General features: G+C 45.0%; 1 protein-coding gene across 5 annotated transcripts in view; it reads left to right on the top strand.

The window, feature by feature from the left end:
* Window positions 1-17,855, top strand: part of LOC138754625 (ephrin type-B receptor 2) — a 196,389-nt gene extending 178,534 nt beyond the window's left edge. For all 5 annotated transcript variants that reach the window (XM_069919168.1, XM_069919167.1, XM_069919172.1 and 2 more), the window contains 5 exons: window positions 2,850-3,065; window positions 9,244-9,393; window positions 11,738-11,931; window positions 13,289-13,444; window positions 16,587-17,855. In XM_069919168.1, the coding sequence (XP_069775269.1) occupies window positions 2,850-3,065; window positions 9,244-9,393; window positions 11,738-11,931; window positions 13,289-13,444; window positions 16,587-16,695 (825 nt within the window). In that variant the 3' untranslated portion in view covers window positions 16,696-17,855. The remainder of the gene's footprint in view (window positions 1-2,849; window positions 3,066-9,243; window positions 9,394-11,737; window positions 11,932-13,288; window positions 13,445-16,586) is intronic.
* The last annotated feature ends 289 nt before the right edge of the window (window positions 17,856-18,144 follow it).

The following is an 18,144-nucleotide window of genomic DNA, read 5'->3' as shown; positions in this document are numbered from 1 at the left end:
CTCTTTAGAAAGGAACTGAACAAGCATTAAAAAGATGCAAATAGACTCTTTGGGCTATGTAGAGCATAAATTAAAGACACCTGGTGGTTAAATGGCAAATGTGATTTTACCCAGAGCAGTAGAAAGACCAAACGAGAGAAATGCATATGGTTTGGTGAGTGGAGAGAATGCAGGTGAAAAAGTGCCTTTCTAAATGGCATAGTTAGAGTAACGATTAGTACAATGCTGGTACAACACCAGCGATTGGGACTGGAATGCAATGCCTCATAGTCTGTAAGGAGTTTACACGTTCTCCCCATGTCTGCGTGGGTTTTCCCCAGGGGCTTCAGTTTCCTCCTACCGTTCATAACGTATCGGGGATGTGTCAGTCGGGCTGTAATTGGGTGGCATAGATTCGTGGGCCGAAAGGGCCTGTTACCATGCTGAATATCTAAATTTAAAACTATAAAGTAGGAAAGTGTAGCTGGCAACAATATCCCAAGACACTTGTCGACACCTTGTTTGGACACTACCCCACAAAGAATGTTCCAGCATGGCACAAAATGAAAATACAAAGTCCACCACCCCCCCTCCAACTCCAGAAATATGTTCACTGTGAGCAAGAAAATGTGAACTGGAGAACAGTGCAGATATGGTGAGACCACATCTGGAGAACTGCATGCAGTCTAGTCTCCTCACTTGAGGAAGGACGTACTGGCTTTGGAGGCGGTGCAGAGGAGGTTCACCAGGTTGATTCCAGAGATGAGAGGGTTAATCCATGAGGAGAGTTTGAGTTGTCTGGGACTGTACTTGCTGGAATTATTATGAAAGGCATAGAAATGATAGAGCTAGGTAAGTTGTTTCCATTGGTGGGGTGGGGGGGGGGGGGTGGTGGTGAGACTAGAACTCGGGGACATAGTTTCAAGATTCAGGATGGTAGATTTTGGATCGAGATGAGGAGGTTTCACCGGACTTCTGAATGAATTCTATGGAATTCATTGCCTATTGAAGTAGTGGAGGTGACCTCAGTAAATATATTTAAGACAAGGTTGGATAGATTTTTATGTAGTCGGGGAATTAAGGGATATAGGGAAAAGGCATGTAGGTGGAGATGAGCCTATCATCAGATCAGCTATGATCTCATTCAATGGTGGAAAAATGCCCCATAAAACTTTTCATGTGCTTCAAGCATTGTTGGAATTAGGAAGGGGATTTTTTTCAACTAATTTTATCTGTTGCCCACCGCTGCCAACTTCTCACGAGACGCTGTTTTTTACCATAGATAGGCTCAATTTTCACCATAATCGCCACATTTTACATTTTTTCTTTAATTTTTTTGTAATTTCAGTAATATGTGCAGATGGGCGTAGGTCCCAAGTCGGGGAGTACCTGTATCCTGATCTCCGCTTGTGTGTCCATTTTCAGGGAACTGCAGACGTGCCCCACAAGATCCCTCCAAGCATCACTGCTCCAAAGGGTCCTGCCATTTACAGTATATTTTCCCCAGGCATTTGACCTCTCAAAATGCACCACCTCAAACTTGTCCGGATTAAACTCCATCTAGCATTTCTCCAACCAAATTTCAAACTGTACACTTAAAAAAATGGTGGTACTGGTGATGAAGTTGAAGATGAAGTGGAGCGGGGGGAGTGGAGACACAGGGCTCTCTCGCGGGGTCCTTCCACCCATTCCTATTGCAGATGGCTCTGCCCAGGATTTAAATGGCCTGTTAAAGGAGCCAGTGGTGTTTTAATTTAAAATCCTGCGACTACGGGGTCTGGGTCATGAGAACCAGATATCAGAACCGGGATTCAGAAGGGTCCTGGGTGCAAGAAGGGCTCCAGAAGGGTTTCCTCATGGTGTTGGAGGTTTGGATCTGGACTTGGATTGCTGATGGTTTGAAATGAAGTCTGAAGTTAAGCACAAAGGTCTGGACACCGTGGCTGAAGTAAAGACACAAAGTCTGCACAGCTGCAGAGACTGGGAGCGCTGGAGATAAGTCCCTAGATACTCGGAGTCTCTGAGGGGACCCTCTGTTGCTTCTCTTTCTCTGACTGTAAGAGGCACCGGGCAATGCTAATGGCAATTTCTGTTTCATTCATTCATTCAAGTGCCTTGCCGTTCGGCGGGGAGCGATCATGCTTCACGATCTCTGACCCTCCCCTGTTCTCCATCTTTGAGCTGAGACCGTCGTCGATGATTATACAAGGGAAAAATACTGAAGTGGTTTCCTGTTCTTCAGTTGCAGTGTCCATACTAGACAGGTCTCCCTGACCATTGATCAGCAGATTAATCTGCCCAGCGATTTTAGTTTTGCAACCATAAATTCCGATTTGTAGAATCTGCTTGTTAAAAACCATCCACCCTCTACAATCCATGTCTTCACGTGACCCTGATTGGGAGGCTAAACAGGTCCTACACCTTGCCCAAGGGTGTCCTGTAGGCTATCGAATGGAAGGAACACCTTACACTTGCTTTTGCTGAGAAATTGCATAGCACCGACACCGATAATGTTCTATTACATGACAATAAATAGTATCTAATCTGATGTGACAATTCTGATAGCCAATAGCTATCCAATTTATGTGTTGACAGCAAAATATCAGACCTCAGACCCAACATATACCATCATAGGGTCCTGACTCTGATCCTTACAGAATACAGTCGCAGTCCTTCAGAGAAACACTCTCCATCATTTCTGTCTTCCATGGCCAAGCCAATTTTGTATCCAACACCCAACTCCACCGTAGATCCCATGTGCCTTATCCTTCTGTGCCAGCCCACCATGAAACCACAGTCGTCAGCAAGAAAAACCTGCCAGGAGCATCTACAAAGAAATGATGTGATCCCTTTTGTTGTTTATTTTCCAGCAAAACGATGGACAGTTCACGGTCATCCAGCTGGTTGGAATGCTGCGTGGGATTGCTGCCGGGATGAAGTACCTGGCAGACATGAGCTACGTGCACCGAGACCTGGCGGCTCGCAACATTCTCGTCAACAGCAACCTTGTGTGCAAAGTTTCCGATTTCGGACTCTCCAGGTTCCTCGAGGATGACACCTCAGACCCAACATATACCAGCGCTTTGGTAATTCACACGATTGTAGTCGCCATTGAGCCTCGGGAATACTGCACGTCCTAATGTAATTTATTTATTTTTAATTTAATTTAGAGATAGAGCACAGTAACAGGCCTTTCCAGCCCATAAGCCATGCTGCCCAATCACACCCACGTGACTAATTGACCTATACCCCCGTACATGTTTGGAATGTGGGAGGAAACTCATGCAGGTCATGGGGAGCATGTGCAGACCTCCTTATAGTCAGTGCCAGATTTGAACCTGGATCACTGGCGGTGAAATACAATTGTGCTAACCGTTACACTCTCCGCACCAGCCCAGTCCTGCTTCAACACCCATCTTCCCCGCAATGCCCACTGCCTGTACTTTTGCTCTTTACCCATTTCTTGCCTCATCCTTCACTGCGATGTTGATGTCCCTTGTCGGAATGAGGGAAGTGGTCCAGGGTCTCTGCTGCAGGTTCAACCACAGATAGGGGCGTTATGGTTGGGACTGGAGTTCAAATCCTGCGCTGTCTGTAAGGAGTTTGTACGTTTTTCCCATGTCTGCTGGGTTTTACACAGGGGCTCCGGTTTCCTCCCACCCTTCAGAATGTACTGTGGGTGTAAGTTAATTGTCTGTAAATTGGGAAGCACGGGCTCATGGGCTGAAATGGTCTGTTACTGTGCTGCATGTCTAAATTTAATAAATTTAAACAATTAATATTCATATTAGAGTTTCCAATCAATGCTTTAATTGACAATTAAGCAATAACAATGTACAAAATCCAAAGCAATAACACAATGTTGTACGTGTACTGAATGGGCTCAGACAGGAGGGGCTGGCTCGATGAACTTTCTCTTGTTCCTTGTTCTTCGAACATCAATGTTAAACCAAATCCACGGTGACACACAAACCCTTCCTTTTATTCCCTGTGTTTCCACCTTTCACTCTCCATTCTATAATGTATTTTTCAGAAATACCTAAATGTTTTATCACAATACTCCATCTTTTTGGTTCTGCTGTTTCAACCTTGCCATGCTACAGGTTCACTTGGCTATCCACACAGGAATAGGCCTTTCAAGCTCTGCTCTTCATGGCTCATCGTCCTTCTGCTTTCTCCCCGAATCCTTCTCGCACTTAGAGAAACACTCAACTCCACCCTGAGTACATTACTGGTTTGTCTTCACCTCCTTCCTGTGGTCCAAAATCCCACAGGTTCACTGTTCTTTGGGAGAAGAAATTTCTCCTCCCTTCCATCCTAACTGGCTGTGAGCCTGGCCCTGGCGGCATCCCATCTGTTCTATTCTGTGGGAAGTTGCAGATTTTGTTGGGATTTCAACTCGATCTCAGGATTTCTCCCGGTGCCACACACCAGTGAGTGGAAGAGTAGGACAGTATGGTAGATGAATGTGTGGCTGTGGAGGAGGTAGGGCTTCTAGATCATTGTTCCTTCTGGGGAACGTTCAATCTATGCAGAAATGACAGGTTGCACCTGAACTGGAACGGGCAATATTCTGGACGAGACGTTTGTTAGAGCTGTTGGGGAGGGTTTGGCAGGGGGTTGGGAACTGGAATGATGGGGCAGAGAAGAGAGCAGATGGTGGAAAGATTGATGCAATGTGTAGCTGAATGGTGAAGAAGGATCAGCAGTGGATGCATGTGGTCAGTTGGAAGGATTGAAATGTGTTTACTTCAACACAAGAAATTTTGGGACCAAGGGTGATGAACTTCGATCATGGATCAGTTCGTGGAACTGCAGTGTTGTGGCCGTAACTGATTCTTGGATTGGATGATGCAGGTACTGGGGTTTAGATGTTTTTAAAGTGATAGGAAGAAGTGTAAAAGATGGGGGGGAGGGGAAAAGTAGCATTACTAATCAGGGATAGTATCACAGCTGTTAAAAGGGAGGACACTGTGGTGGGAGAGTCTACTGAGCCAATGTAGGTGGAAGAAGAAAGAGTTTATTAACCCCCAAACAGCCCTCCAGATACTGAGGAACAGATAAGTAGACGGATTTTGGGTTGGTGCAAAAATAACAAGATTGTTGTTATCAGTGACTTTAATATTGACTGGCCGCTCGTTCCTGTAAGTATCGAATTTGACAGGTTTATCCAAGAAGGATTCCCGACACAGTAGGTGGACCAGCCAACTAGAGGAGAAGCCACACTGGGTCTAGTACTGGGTAATCAACCTGGTCAGGTGACAGACCTCTCAGTAAGAGAACATTTTTAAAAAATTATATTTAAATTTAGACATACAGCACGGTAACAGACCATTTTGGTCTGGACAAATATAGGAGTGGGCAAAATGGTAAAGTAGTTAGTTGGGGAAGGGCTAATTATGATGGGATGAGGCAGGATCTGGGGAGAGTAAATTGGGAACAGTTGTTCTCGAGGGGGGGAAAGCACAGAAATAATGTGGAGGTTGTTTAGTGATTGTGGATAGGCTTGTCCCACTAGGGCAGGGAAAAGATGAGATGATAAGGCAACCGTGAGTGACAAGAGAGGTGATTCAGCTAGTGGAGAAGGAGGTATGCGTAAGGTTTAGGAAGCAAAAATCAGGAAGGGTTGTGGGATTCAGTGCCCCTCTCATCCATGCCATGGGGTTCCGACAGGGGTTTATCAGGCTTTACCCCTCTTTTACCCAACATTATTTCTCCACTGATTTCATTCCGTTCATCTTTCCCACAAGGCCGTCTGCTCCCCAAATCTCTGGAAAACCTCCTTTGGTGAAGTCAATACGCCAATATGTGCTTGAAAGAAAAAGAAAAGAAATGGTGGAAGAGCTCAGCAGATCAAGCAGTGAATTAACTTTTTACATTTAATTTAATTCAGTTGGGTAGGCCTTCCGGCCCACGGGCATGCGTCGCCCAGATACACCCATGTGACCAATTATCCTACCAACTCCAAACATCGTTAGAATGTGGCAGAAAAGTAGAGCAGCTGGAGGAAGTGCTCACTGACACGAGGAGAATGAATAAACTCCTTGCGGATGGTGGAGGATTCGATCCTGGGTCATTGGGACAGAAATAGCATCGTGCCCCTACTCCCCAAATAGCGTAATACTGCACTCGCTCACCAGCACTTGTGTGGCACAGGAGGTCCTCCTGAGATGACCTCCTTCGAAATGCTACTTATTAATTCAGTTACTAATCCTGTAAATTGAAGGGGGAGAACGACCATCCTGGATTCCCGTTCTTTCACAGAAACATCTGTTTGCTCCCCTTGCAACTCAATCCCCATCAACACAGCTGCAAAAGATCTTTGTCCACTCCACCGGTGAAGCACAGCCATCCATAAGGCCTCCTGAGAGCCCAGAAGTGTCCAACACCCTATCCCACTTTGAGAGAGTGGTGGGGGGAAGCCACAGGAGTCTCCTACACTGCTCCTGTTGGTCATTCACTGATGGTCTGGCTGCGGAGCCGTTGTGACCACAAAATATGTAATCAAGGGTGCTCCGCCGTGACTCCTCCTGCAGCTCCAGATGATCGCGGTCTTGTTTCAGCATTGTGGGGCCTCCACCATGAATCCTCCCACACCTACGGTTGTGCACCGTGGTCAGTCAGGAGCTGCAGTGGGGCACACTTCCTGCACACACCAAGCCCAGACTGCTCCCTGCACACTCAAACATTCAGGGAGGAATTGATCAGGTGAATACAGAGAGTTGGGGAATCAGAGGGCAACGGTTTAAGGAGAGGGGAGATGGGGAGATTTAACAGGAACCTGAGGGGTAATGTTTTTTACACAAAAGGTGGTGGATGTATGGAACACTGCTGGAGGAGGTGGGTGAGAATGTTTAAGAAGCAATTGGACAGATAGGATAGGCCAAACACAGCTATGTGGGACTAGCACAGGAGGGACATTTCAATCGGTGTCGACAAGTTGGGCTGAAGGGCCCTGTTTCCACACTGCGTGACTCTATGGCTCTCCCATGTCCCTGAACACCCTGTGAAGACTCCTGAGATGCCCTTCCTGCTTTGCAATCACTACACTCTCCTCAAACCCTAATCTCTGCTCTCTTCCCTCGTACACTCCCCCTCGCCCTCTTCACACACACACTGAGCCCAGAGCGATCAGAAGGAGTCACTGAGACTGAAGGATCTGTCGAGCGCTGTTATCAACATCTCCCCATCTTCAGCTACAGGACCATCTACTGCTTCGCCTTTTATCCCAGCAGAGTTTCAGAAATCCTTTTGGTTGTAATTGTCTTTTGATTCAGCAGTTAATCTCCACGATTCATGGCTTGATCTGCCAGTGCTGTTCTGTGATATGCAAAACACAAACTTTGAGTTTTGCATATCACAAGTTTGGAGTTTGGAGCAAGCATTCAGAGACATAAACCCGACTGCTTGACCCATTTAACCCTTTCCTGGTGTTTATACAGGAAAGCCATTGGAGCCAACACTGGCAATAAAGCAAATGGGAGAAGGTGCTTCAGTAAAATGTTTCTGCCAATTCTTCATGCATTTAAGTTAACTTGAACAAAATTGATCTGGTATATCTTATCTGCCTCCACATCCATTCCAAAGGATTCAAAGCCCTTTGTTTCTTCCTCAGTAACAGACCCAACTAGTCCCTCTTCACCACCACCCTTCTCCACTGGCAGAACTTGTTCTCACACTCAGTAATTTCTTTGGCTCATCCCACTTTCTCCAAGTCAAAGGGGTAGCCATGGGTACCCGCATGGGGCCCAGCTACACCCACCTTTTTGTTGAAGATGTGCAGCAATCACTGCTACAAGCCGACACAGGCCAAGCTCCTCAACTCTTCCTCCACTACATTGATGGCTGCATTAGAGCTGCCTTGTGCACTCATGATGAGCTCATCAACTTGCTGCTAACTTTCACCCCGACTTCAAATTCAATTTGTCCATCTCTGGCAGCACTTTCTTCTTTTTCAATCTCTCTGTCTCCATCTTGGGAAACAAACTCTCAACAGAAATTTTCTAAAAGCCCACCAACTCCCACATTTACCTCGAGAACACTTCTTCACACCCTGTCCCCTGTAAGGATTCCATTCCTTTCCCTCAATTCCACTGTCTCCATCAGATCTGCTCCCAGGGCGAGGTCTTCCATTCCAGATTATCCGAGATATCCTCCTTCTTCAAAGAACATGGCATCCGCTCTACTACCATCAATTCAGCCTTACCTGCATCTCCTCCATTTCCCTCCCGCACATCTTCCCTGGATCCCTCCGTCCCTAGATGCAACAAGGACAGGATTCCCCTTGTCTGCACCAACTACCCCACCAGCCTCTGCATCAAATATGAATGTTTCTTTGCAATCTCTGTAACCTATAACATGATCACACTACCGTACACATCTTTCCTTCTCCCCTTAAGGCCATCCACAGAGACCACTCCCTCTATGACTCCCTCGACCACTTATCCCTCCCCACTAATCGACCCCTTGGTACCTTCTCATGTGACCTCAAGAAATGCTGCCTTTGCGCTTGCATCTCCTCCCTCACCACCACTCGGGACCCCAAAAAGTCCTTCCAAATGAAGCAAGACTTCACTTGTGAATCTCCAGGGTTATCTACTGCATCCAGTTCCCTCATTGTGGTCTCCTCTACGTTAGAGAGGCTGGACACAGACGTGGAGATCATTTCATTGAGATTCTTTGCTCTGTCCACTGAAACAGCGGGGGTCAACCATTTTCATTCTGCACCCCATCCTCACATGAATGTATCTGTCCATGAACTCATGCATGGCAAATCACTACTACCTACAAATCAGAGGAACAGCACCTAATGTTTCATCTGGGCGCCCTCCAACTAGTTGGCATTGACATTGACATCTCCGGTTTCTTTTAGGCCCCTTCTCTGTCTCTCTCTATTTCTGTATCCCTCTGTCCATTCCTCCAGCTCCAGACCCCCTTCCCTCTCCATTCAGAGAGCTACCTCCCTCCTCCTTTCACCTCAGCTTTTTTCTCCACCCCTCCCACCCATATACACCTCTTCCCTGTGCTCTTCCCTCTACCCCTTCTTCCCCTCCTTTTATTCAGGTGGCTGTCTGCTCTTTGCTCTTACCTTGATGAAGGGCTCAGGCCCGAATTGTTGGCTATATTTCTTTGCTTCCTGTGGACGTTGTGTGGCCAGAGTTTCTCCAGCACTTTCATGTATTGCAATACAAATCATACCTCTGCAGACTACCTTGTTTAACTTGTATGTCTCTTGTGCTTTAAAGTGCTTCCCTTTCCTTTCAGGGAGGGAAAATTCCAATACGCTGGACAGCTCCCGAGGCCATTCAGTACAGGAAGTTCACGTCAGCCAGTGATGTGTGGAGTTATGGTATCGTCATGTGGGAAGTAATGTCCTATGGAGAGAGGCCTTACTGGGACATGACCAATCAAGATGTGCGTTAATTACTCTGATGTTATTTTATCTGAGGAATTTTAACAAGGTTGTGAAAATGACTGTAAAGTCAACTGAGTCCATGTGATATAGATTGTGCCATCAACACATCTTTCAAATTGAGGAGGTTACTAAGAAGGTAGAGGAAGGAAAGGTTGTGGATGTTGTCTACGTAGACCTTAGTAAGCCTTTGGCAAGGTCCCACATAGGAGGTTAGTTCAGCAGATTATGACACTAGGTATCTATGGAGAGGTTTTAAACTGGATTCATAATTTGGCTGTGTGGGAGAAAACAGAGAGTAATAGTGGACGGTTGCTTCTCAGACTGGAGGCCTCAGGGATCCGTGTTGGGACCATTGTTGTTTGTTTTATATATTAATGATCTGGATGATAATGTGGTGAATTGGATCAGAAAGTTTGCTGTTGACACAAAGATATGAGGTGTTGTGGACAGTGAGGAAGATTTTCAAAGCTTGCAGAGGGATCTGGACCAGCTGGGAGAATGGGCCAAAAAATACCAGATGGAACTTTAATGCGGATAAGTGTGAGGTGATGCCATTTGGAAGGGCAAACCCAGATAGGAGATGTACAGTAAATGATAGGGCACTGAGGAATGTGAAGGAGCAGAGAGATCTGAGAATACAGATACATTGTTCCCTGAAGGTGGCATCGTATACGTCAGGGTTATAAAGAAAACTTTTGGCATCTTGGCATTCATAAATCAAAATATTGAGTATTGTGTGCAGTTCTGGGCACCAAACTACAGAAAGGATATCAGTAAGATTGAACGAGTGCAGAGAAAATGTACAAGGATGTTGCTGGGTCTTCAGGAGTTGAGTTACAGGGAAAGATTGAACAGGTTCGGACTTTATTCTTTGGAGCGGAGGGGAGATTTGAATGAGGTTTACAAGATTATGAGAAGTATAGACAAAGTGGAAGCAAATAGGCTTTTTCAACTTAGATTGGGGGAGATAGATTTAAGCTGAAAGGGGAAACATTAGGGGCATAAATACAGGCTTGATCTTGTATTTTAAGAATACATTGGATCGATACATGGATGGGCGAGGTCTGGAGGGGTATGAAATGGGAGCAGGTCAGTGGGACTAGCGAAATGATGGCCAGCACAGACTAGAGTGGCTGTAGCGTCCTATGGTTCTAAATAGTAGATAAGTATTTCAAACAGGGGGAAGGGATGAAACCCAGTAGCCGCTGACCAGTCAGATGAGACTCAGTATCAGATTCACTTCAGGAGCACTTGCCAAGAACAAATTGAGCAGGTCAGGTGTGATGCAGATAGAGTGACAAAACGGAACCAGGAGAAGCTGGTCTTTTACAGGAAGACAAGGTGTCAGCAGTGGGACACCACTGGAACCAGTACTGAGGTTTCAACTATTTATGGAACATACAACATGACAGCACAGTACAGGCCCCCACCACATGTTCTATCAGTGATGAAGGGATCAAGTGTATTGTAGAGTCTGCAATGGGGTATTGGTACATATGGAGAGAAATTGGCAGGAACAATGGTGAGAGGAAGGTTCAAAACTGAATCTTGTTTAAAACCAATAACTCCAGAGTCCTGCAATACAAAGTCACAGAAGGTAAACGTATCCCTCCCTGTTCCCCTCACTACCCCTCCCTCTCCCCCTTCCCACTACTCCTCCCAATCCTCCTCTCCACTCCCCCCTCACTACCCTTCCCTCTGCCCCTCCTCTCACTATCCCTCTCCCCCTCCCCACTACCTCTCCCTCTCCCTTCCTCACTACCCCTCCTCCCCTCCCAACTCTCCCTCTACCCTCGCTCTCCCCTCCCCACTACCCCTCCCTCTCCCCTCCCCTCTCCTGCTCATTGCCCCCCTCCCCCTCATTACCCCCTCTCCCCCTTACTACCTCGCCCACCCCCTCACTACCCCTCCCTCCCCACTTCCCCTCACTACCCCTCCCTTTCCCCACTTCCCCTCACTACCCCTCCCTCTCCTCCCCTCCCCACTACCCCTCCCTCTCCCCCTCACTACCCCTCCCTCTCCCCACAGTTTCCCTCTCACTCTCCCTCCTACTCCCCCCTCACTCTCCCTTGCTCTCTCCCTCCTTCTATCCCCCCCACTCCCACCACACTTTCCCTCCTATTCCCCCTGTCTCCCTCCCTCTCTCCCAGCTCTCTCCCACTCACCCTGAGCTACCTGTTAGAACTGGCCTGCAGTCCATAACAATGCACTTGTTCTGCTGTGATTTCCACATTGTACGTTGCTTTGTATTATAAGATTATAAGATGTGGTTGTTCAGTGAGCCTGACGGTTCCAGGAGTCCCTTCTCCTGTCTCACCATGTTTGTATGGTTAAATTTAAAAGGTGATTAATGCGATCGAACAGGATTATCGCCTCCCTCCACCCATGGACTGTCCAACAGCTCTCCATCAACTAATGCTCGACTGTTGGCAGAAGGACCGGAATAATCGGCCGAAGTTTGGGCAGATTGTGAACACCTTGGATAAACTGATCAGGAACCCAAACAGTTTAAAGACCCTGACACCATTACCTTCGGGGTAGGAGCACTCTTTCTTATTTCTCCCCTGATTATCCGGGACTTGCTTCCATCTTATTCTGAACTTCAGGAACGGGAGGTGCATGAATTCACATGGAAATTTGCATGTACGTCTGATTGGCTGAAGCTTCTTCATTATTAGGCAAAAATCTTTAGTGAAGCAGTCCGTCATAAACGGGGCCAAACCCCATGGAATTAATGTAGCTACTCTATATAACTAGAGAAGGCCTTTAGTATGAACAATCATGTCACATCTTTTACCCAAAACAGAAATACTGGAGGAACTCAGGAGGTCTCTCAATGTCCACAGGAGGTACAGAAAGAGCTTTGGCCCGAAACATCAGTGACGTCCTATGGACGTTGTGAGACCGGCTGAGTTCCTCTAGCATTTCTGTGTTTTGACTACAGTCACAGCGGCTGCAGACTTGCGTGTTTCACTCTATCCTTTACCCCAACACATTCACTTCCTTAATATTTAAAATTGTATCGACCTCTGGAAAATCCTCCCAACTGAACCTCCAGAACCCACTTGGAAACAGAATTCTACAGATTTATTGCAATTGGTTCAACTGCTACTTCGAAACTGTGAATCCTGGGTTCTAGATATCATGGCAATGTGACATCGAGAACCCATCCTTGCCTTGACTTTGTTAAGCTCTTGAGGCAGGACGGTAGGTGTAACGGTTAGCACAGTTCCTGTACAGCTGTGGCGATTGGGACCGTACCTGGGTTTGAATACTGCACTGATGTAAGGAGTTTGTACGTTCTCCCCATATCTGCATGGGTTTTCTCCAGGGGCTCCAGTTTCCTCCCATCCTTCAAAAACGTCCTGGGGTGTAGGTTAATGGGGTGTTAATTGGGCGACCCGGACTTGTAGGGCCGAATTGAAGGATGTTATCATTTTCAACGAGGACATCTCCGATCCTTCTAGACTTGTGGTATAGTTCCAGTCTAAATAGTTTCTCTTCTTACAACAACCCACAACTCATATTCACCATTCAGTGAACATTTTATTGACTCCCCTTATTTCAAGAATGCCCTTCCTTCAGTAGGGAGACAACACCACAATTTCCCAGCTGCTTATGAGATCCCCGATAGTGTCTTTACCTTTGCAATTAAATACTCTTGTCGTGAAGATCACACACTTTTGGTCAATCTAACTGCTGGCTGTAGCTTCACGTTAGCATTCAGTAAATATCCAAGGCCACCAGGGTCCGTCTGAACACCAACACCTTTGAATATCTCACCATTTAAAGAGATGCTGAGAATGGTGCGCTCATTGGAGTCAGCGTGAATATTTCTGTGAAGTTTGACCAGATTCAGATGTCTATGCTCAATTTCCTGAATTCTGTTTTCAGGGTCACTTTACCTTTGCTCGACCGAACAGTTCCCGATTTTTCCAGCTTTTCCACTGTAAGTGATTGGTTGGAGGCCATTAAGATGGGTCAATATAAAGAAAACTTTTTGAATGAAGGCTTCACATCATTCAACATTGTCTCTCAAATGACTGCAGAGTAAGTTTGCAATTTTGTCTTGCATGATTCTATATAGAATTCTTGAGTCATGCTGTACAGATGTGTGGAATCACCCTCTGGGATAAAAAAAAACAACCCACTAAACCTCTTGCACCTTTCCCTGAACCTACAGCCTCTGGTCTCACACATCTCTGCCATGGGGTAAGTTTTCTTCCTATCTGCCTCATCTATATGCCTCCCAGAATTTTAAATTCCTCTAAGAGCCTCCCGTGCTCCAAGCCAATCCAGTGTCTCCCTCAGACTGAAGCAATCCATCCCAGACAACATCCTTCCAACAATGTGTTGGCCAGAACTCCCCACAGTTTCCAAACAAGAATCTGTAAATTTGAAGCAAAACCTCAAAGGCTTTGCATCACAGAAGTCCACCATCACCCTGCCTCTCAATGTCAAGCCGATTTTCACCAGCATTGTTAAAGCCCTTACCAAAGTCCATGTAAAGCACACTGTCAATATATAAAGCAGAACCCTTGGTATCCGGAACCTATGGGGATTAGTAGATGCTGGATAAGTGTATTTTCCCATTGCTTGAGACTCACTCTTACAATGCCTAACTAATACATAGGCATTAAGAATAAACAGTTTAAAAGACAAAAGTGCTATCCTGTACTTACACTGAACAAACTTCACTTGCACGAATAGATGATCCGTAACACATTTAACTTTATTTTCGGTCACATTGTTTGAAACCGTTTAACCATTACTGCATCTGCAGGTTCCTCTCCCTCCACGGAGCTGCCTGAAAAACAAACAATAACATTATAGACAATTAACCCTCCTTCCCCCCCCAAAGTTTACAGATAAAGTCTCTGACCGGGTCGACTCTTACTAAGCAGGGATAAGGTGGCAGTTTAAGAGAGGCACCCCAACGGCGAGCGGCATTAACCGTGGGCGACGCCATTGCTGCTTCACACAACTTTATTCAAACAGCTGCTACGAGCAAAGCCTGACCAAGGGCCTCCGCTGGCTGAATATTGGCTCCCATCTTTATGTGTTGCTTCAGAGAACATTTACTTTTACAATTTTAAACTTGTATATTTTTTACCTATTATCTTATTCAGATGCAATTTTTAAAAATTTTATTATTTATTTTCCTTTATGTTTTTGCCAGTTCCTTGAGGCTGCCGGTTGCTTGAATTCCCGATACCAGCAGTTTTACTGTAGAATGGTTAAATTTGCGTCCAAATATCCTAACTGAGCCCAACCATCTCTCCTCGTAGGTGCCTCCATTCCAGGCACCATGCTTATCAATCTCTTGTAAATTCTTTTCTGGGGTGTGGTGACCAGAACTGTATACAATATAAACAGCAATGGTCCCAGCACCGAACCCTGTAACAGTCTTCTGGTCCAGAAAACAACCTTCCACCATCACCCTCAGCTTTGTACCATGAAACCAATGTTCCATCCATTCTATTGGATAGGTGTGACAAGACTTGCCCCACCAGGTTCAGAAACAGCTGCTCCTCCTCCACCATCACACTCCTCAACAACAAACTCAATCAGGAACTCATTTAAGGATTTTTACTTTACACTTTATTGATTATTTTTCTCTTTGTATTGCACAGTCAGTTTGTTCACATTTCTTTATTTGTTTACATGTCTAGGTATCTTCTTGAGTATAGTTTTTTGCACTGCAGTCAAGTGGTAAAAAGTAGAATCCCATTATCTGGAATTCAGTCAACCGGAAACCTAAATATTTGGCAAAAGAACATAACATAACATAACATAACATAACAATTACAGCACGGAAACAGGCCATTAGGCCCTTCTAGTCCGCACCGAACCAAACACCCCTTTCTAGTCCCACCTCCCTGCACAATGCCCATAACCCTCCATCTTCTTCTCATCCATATACCTGTCCAACCTTTTCTTAAATAATACAATTGACTCCGCCGCCACTATTTCTCCCGGAAGATGATTCCACACAGCTACCACTCTCTGAGTAAAGAAGTTCCCCCTCATGTTACCTCTAAACCTCTGCCCCTTAATTCTTAACTCATGTCCTCTTGTTTTAATCTTTCCTCCTCTTAACGGAAATAGTCTATCCACATCCATTCTGTCTAACCCTTTCATAATCTTAAATCTTAAATACTTCTATCAAATCCCCAAATCGAGGAAATAAATAAATAAATACACTGAATTGTAAAAGTAACTGTTCTCCAAAGCAACACACGACCCTTTGGTAAAGATGAGAGCAAACATTTCAGCCTGCGGAGTGCCCCGGCAGCGGCGCCCAGGATGAAGAGCCGGCTAATGCTGCTTGCCTCTGAGGAGACTCTCCCAGAGAGTCTCCCTATCCCTGCCTAGTTAGGGACTATATTTTTATTAGTGTTGGGTATATCTTTAAGGCCTTGTTCATAAACTTGTGGGAGGATGTGGGTCAGTTATGATGGCAGCATGGTGACTAGTGCCACGCTGTCACAGCACCAGTGACTGCAGTTTGTATCTTAATTACCTGATTAAAGTGAACTTCACATAATTAAATACAACTATACTGATTTTATTTTCAAATTACTTTACATTTGGCAGTTTTGTCTTTTAAACTGTGTATTTTTAATGCAGGTGTATTAGTTAGCATTGAAACAGTGTGTCTCAGTCAACCAGAAAATTCACATATGCGGCATCCATGATCCACCCAGCTCCCAGATAATGGGGATTCCACTGTAATTCTGCCTCACCCACAGGAAAAAGAATCTCAGGGTTGTATGTGATGTCCTGTTCTGACAACAAATCTGAACTTTTGAACCTTCCAGAGCAGGCTTTGGAATTCTCTTTTATCAAAAGAGCCATTTCAAATCCCCTTTTTACCTTCCAAGCTGCTTTCTTAAGATCTCTCCTGCACCCTCTATAATTTTCGAAGAGATTGATAACAATGCCAAGCAATGGAAAAACTAATGGCAGATTGAATTTGAAATAGCAATGAATTGAATCATATAAATATCTCAGATCTACCTTAAATTCCATAAATGAAAATGTTAAATTACAGATTTGGTTATTTCCACTGCAATTACTGCAATAACCCATGTCGCTACTGAATAAGCAGTGATTCCGGTTGCGTAATCCAGCGGGAGAGAATATCCTGTAGATTTCACATTCCTTACGATCCCCTTTTCTTTCCCACTAGGGACATGCTTCGAGTTGGTGTAACCTTGGCAGGACATCAGAAGAAAATCTTGAACAGTATTCAGATGATGCAATCACAAATGAATCAAATTCAGTCGATGGAAGTCTGATAGCGGGTACGGTCTCTATAAAGACTTTCCAGACCACCATTCTGGGTAATCTCAAACCAGGAATCATTGTGAGACTCGGGCATTGCTCCTGAACCTTCACAGCCCTTCCGAGAGCTTCAGTGGAAACTGAATAAACTGTGTGAAACAAGATAAGTATTTACATTAATCCAGGAAAACCCTTTAAAAGGGTTCAGTCACCTGTACATAAAATGAACAGGATATTAAGGGACCCTGCATTTAACTCACGGTCTTTAAATACCATAAACACTTTGTGTGATCATTCACATTGTGACCAAGGTGCCAGAGACATTATTTTTACTGAAACTACCATAAAAACAACAAAATGATGTGTATAATGAACTCAGTTTGGAAGTATACATATCAGAATTGTTCACAGCCATTTATGTGCAAGAAAAAACTTCAGGGACTAGAGGTAGTGCAAGTTCAGAGGCTTTCAACGCAAGTTGTGTGCATCTCTCCGAGAGAAAAGCCGAAGACCAGCAGAAGAGGCTACGCTGGCAACTGTCGAACCTTTGTCAGATGGAAATGTGACTTGAAGCTGTTCCTTTGATTCTTTCCTTAGAACTTGTAAAGATTTTCTGACCTTCAACACCTCAATGTTGTTGTAGTGCACTTTTCCCCAATGGTCATTATCCTGGTCCAATAGGCGAGACGATACTGGCTGAGTTTAGAAAAAACACACCACAATTATTTTATTCTGCTCTCACAAAGAGAGTTCTTTCACATTTTACTAAATCTTTATAATGTACAGCATATGTTTGTTGACAGGGGATTGACGTTCAGGTCTGTCACACACATACTTCTACTTGAATTTTTAATGTGGAAGATGACCAGCTAGGTTAAAACTCCACTGCAATATGTGTATGGAGAGGCCAGGAAGACATTGCATGGTTATTTTGTGTCTCATCCGTGTGGTGTGAAGACACTCACCACGATGGCGAATAGGTCAGAAGACAACCCCAAGTGTAATTGAATCCAATGACTGACTGTCAATTTCTACCCAGTGACCAATGATCTTTGCTGATACCTCACAGAACAGAGTTCAAATATTGTTGCTTGTAAAACACAAATCTTCTTTGTTAAACTTGCCAACAAAAATTGACATTTTATGAAACAATTCACACTGTACAGAAAAAAAATTGAGCTGTCTGTATTATAAAGTTTAAGATTGCTTTGAATTTTTGTTCAAGTACAAATTGCTGACAGGCTGGGCTGTGGGACTATTCTCCTGCCTGACAGATCTAAAAGAAGAAAACAGTCTTAGGACCCAGGGTAAGATGATGCAGAGGAATATCTTCACACAAAGCATAGTGAACCTGTAGTGTTCTCCACTACAGAGGCGTGAAGGGCAAGGCCACAAATATCAACGAGGAAAGTAGGAGGTCAGTTTCTAGATTCATACAGGGGCATAGATCGAGGATCAGGCAG

The sequence above is a fragment of the Narcine bancroftii genome, chromosome 2, assembly GCF_036971445.1.
Source record: "Narcine bancroftii isolate sNarBan1 chromosome 2, sNarBan1.hap1, whole genome shotgun sequence".
Taxonomy (NCBI): Eukaryota; Metazoa; Chordata; class Chondrichthyes; order Torpediniformes; family Narcinidae; genus Narcine; species Narcine bancroftii.
The sequence above is the reverse complement of the archived record's forward strand: the minus strand, read 5'-3'. Positions and strand labels throughout refer to the sequence as shown.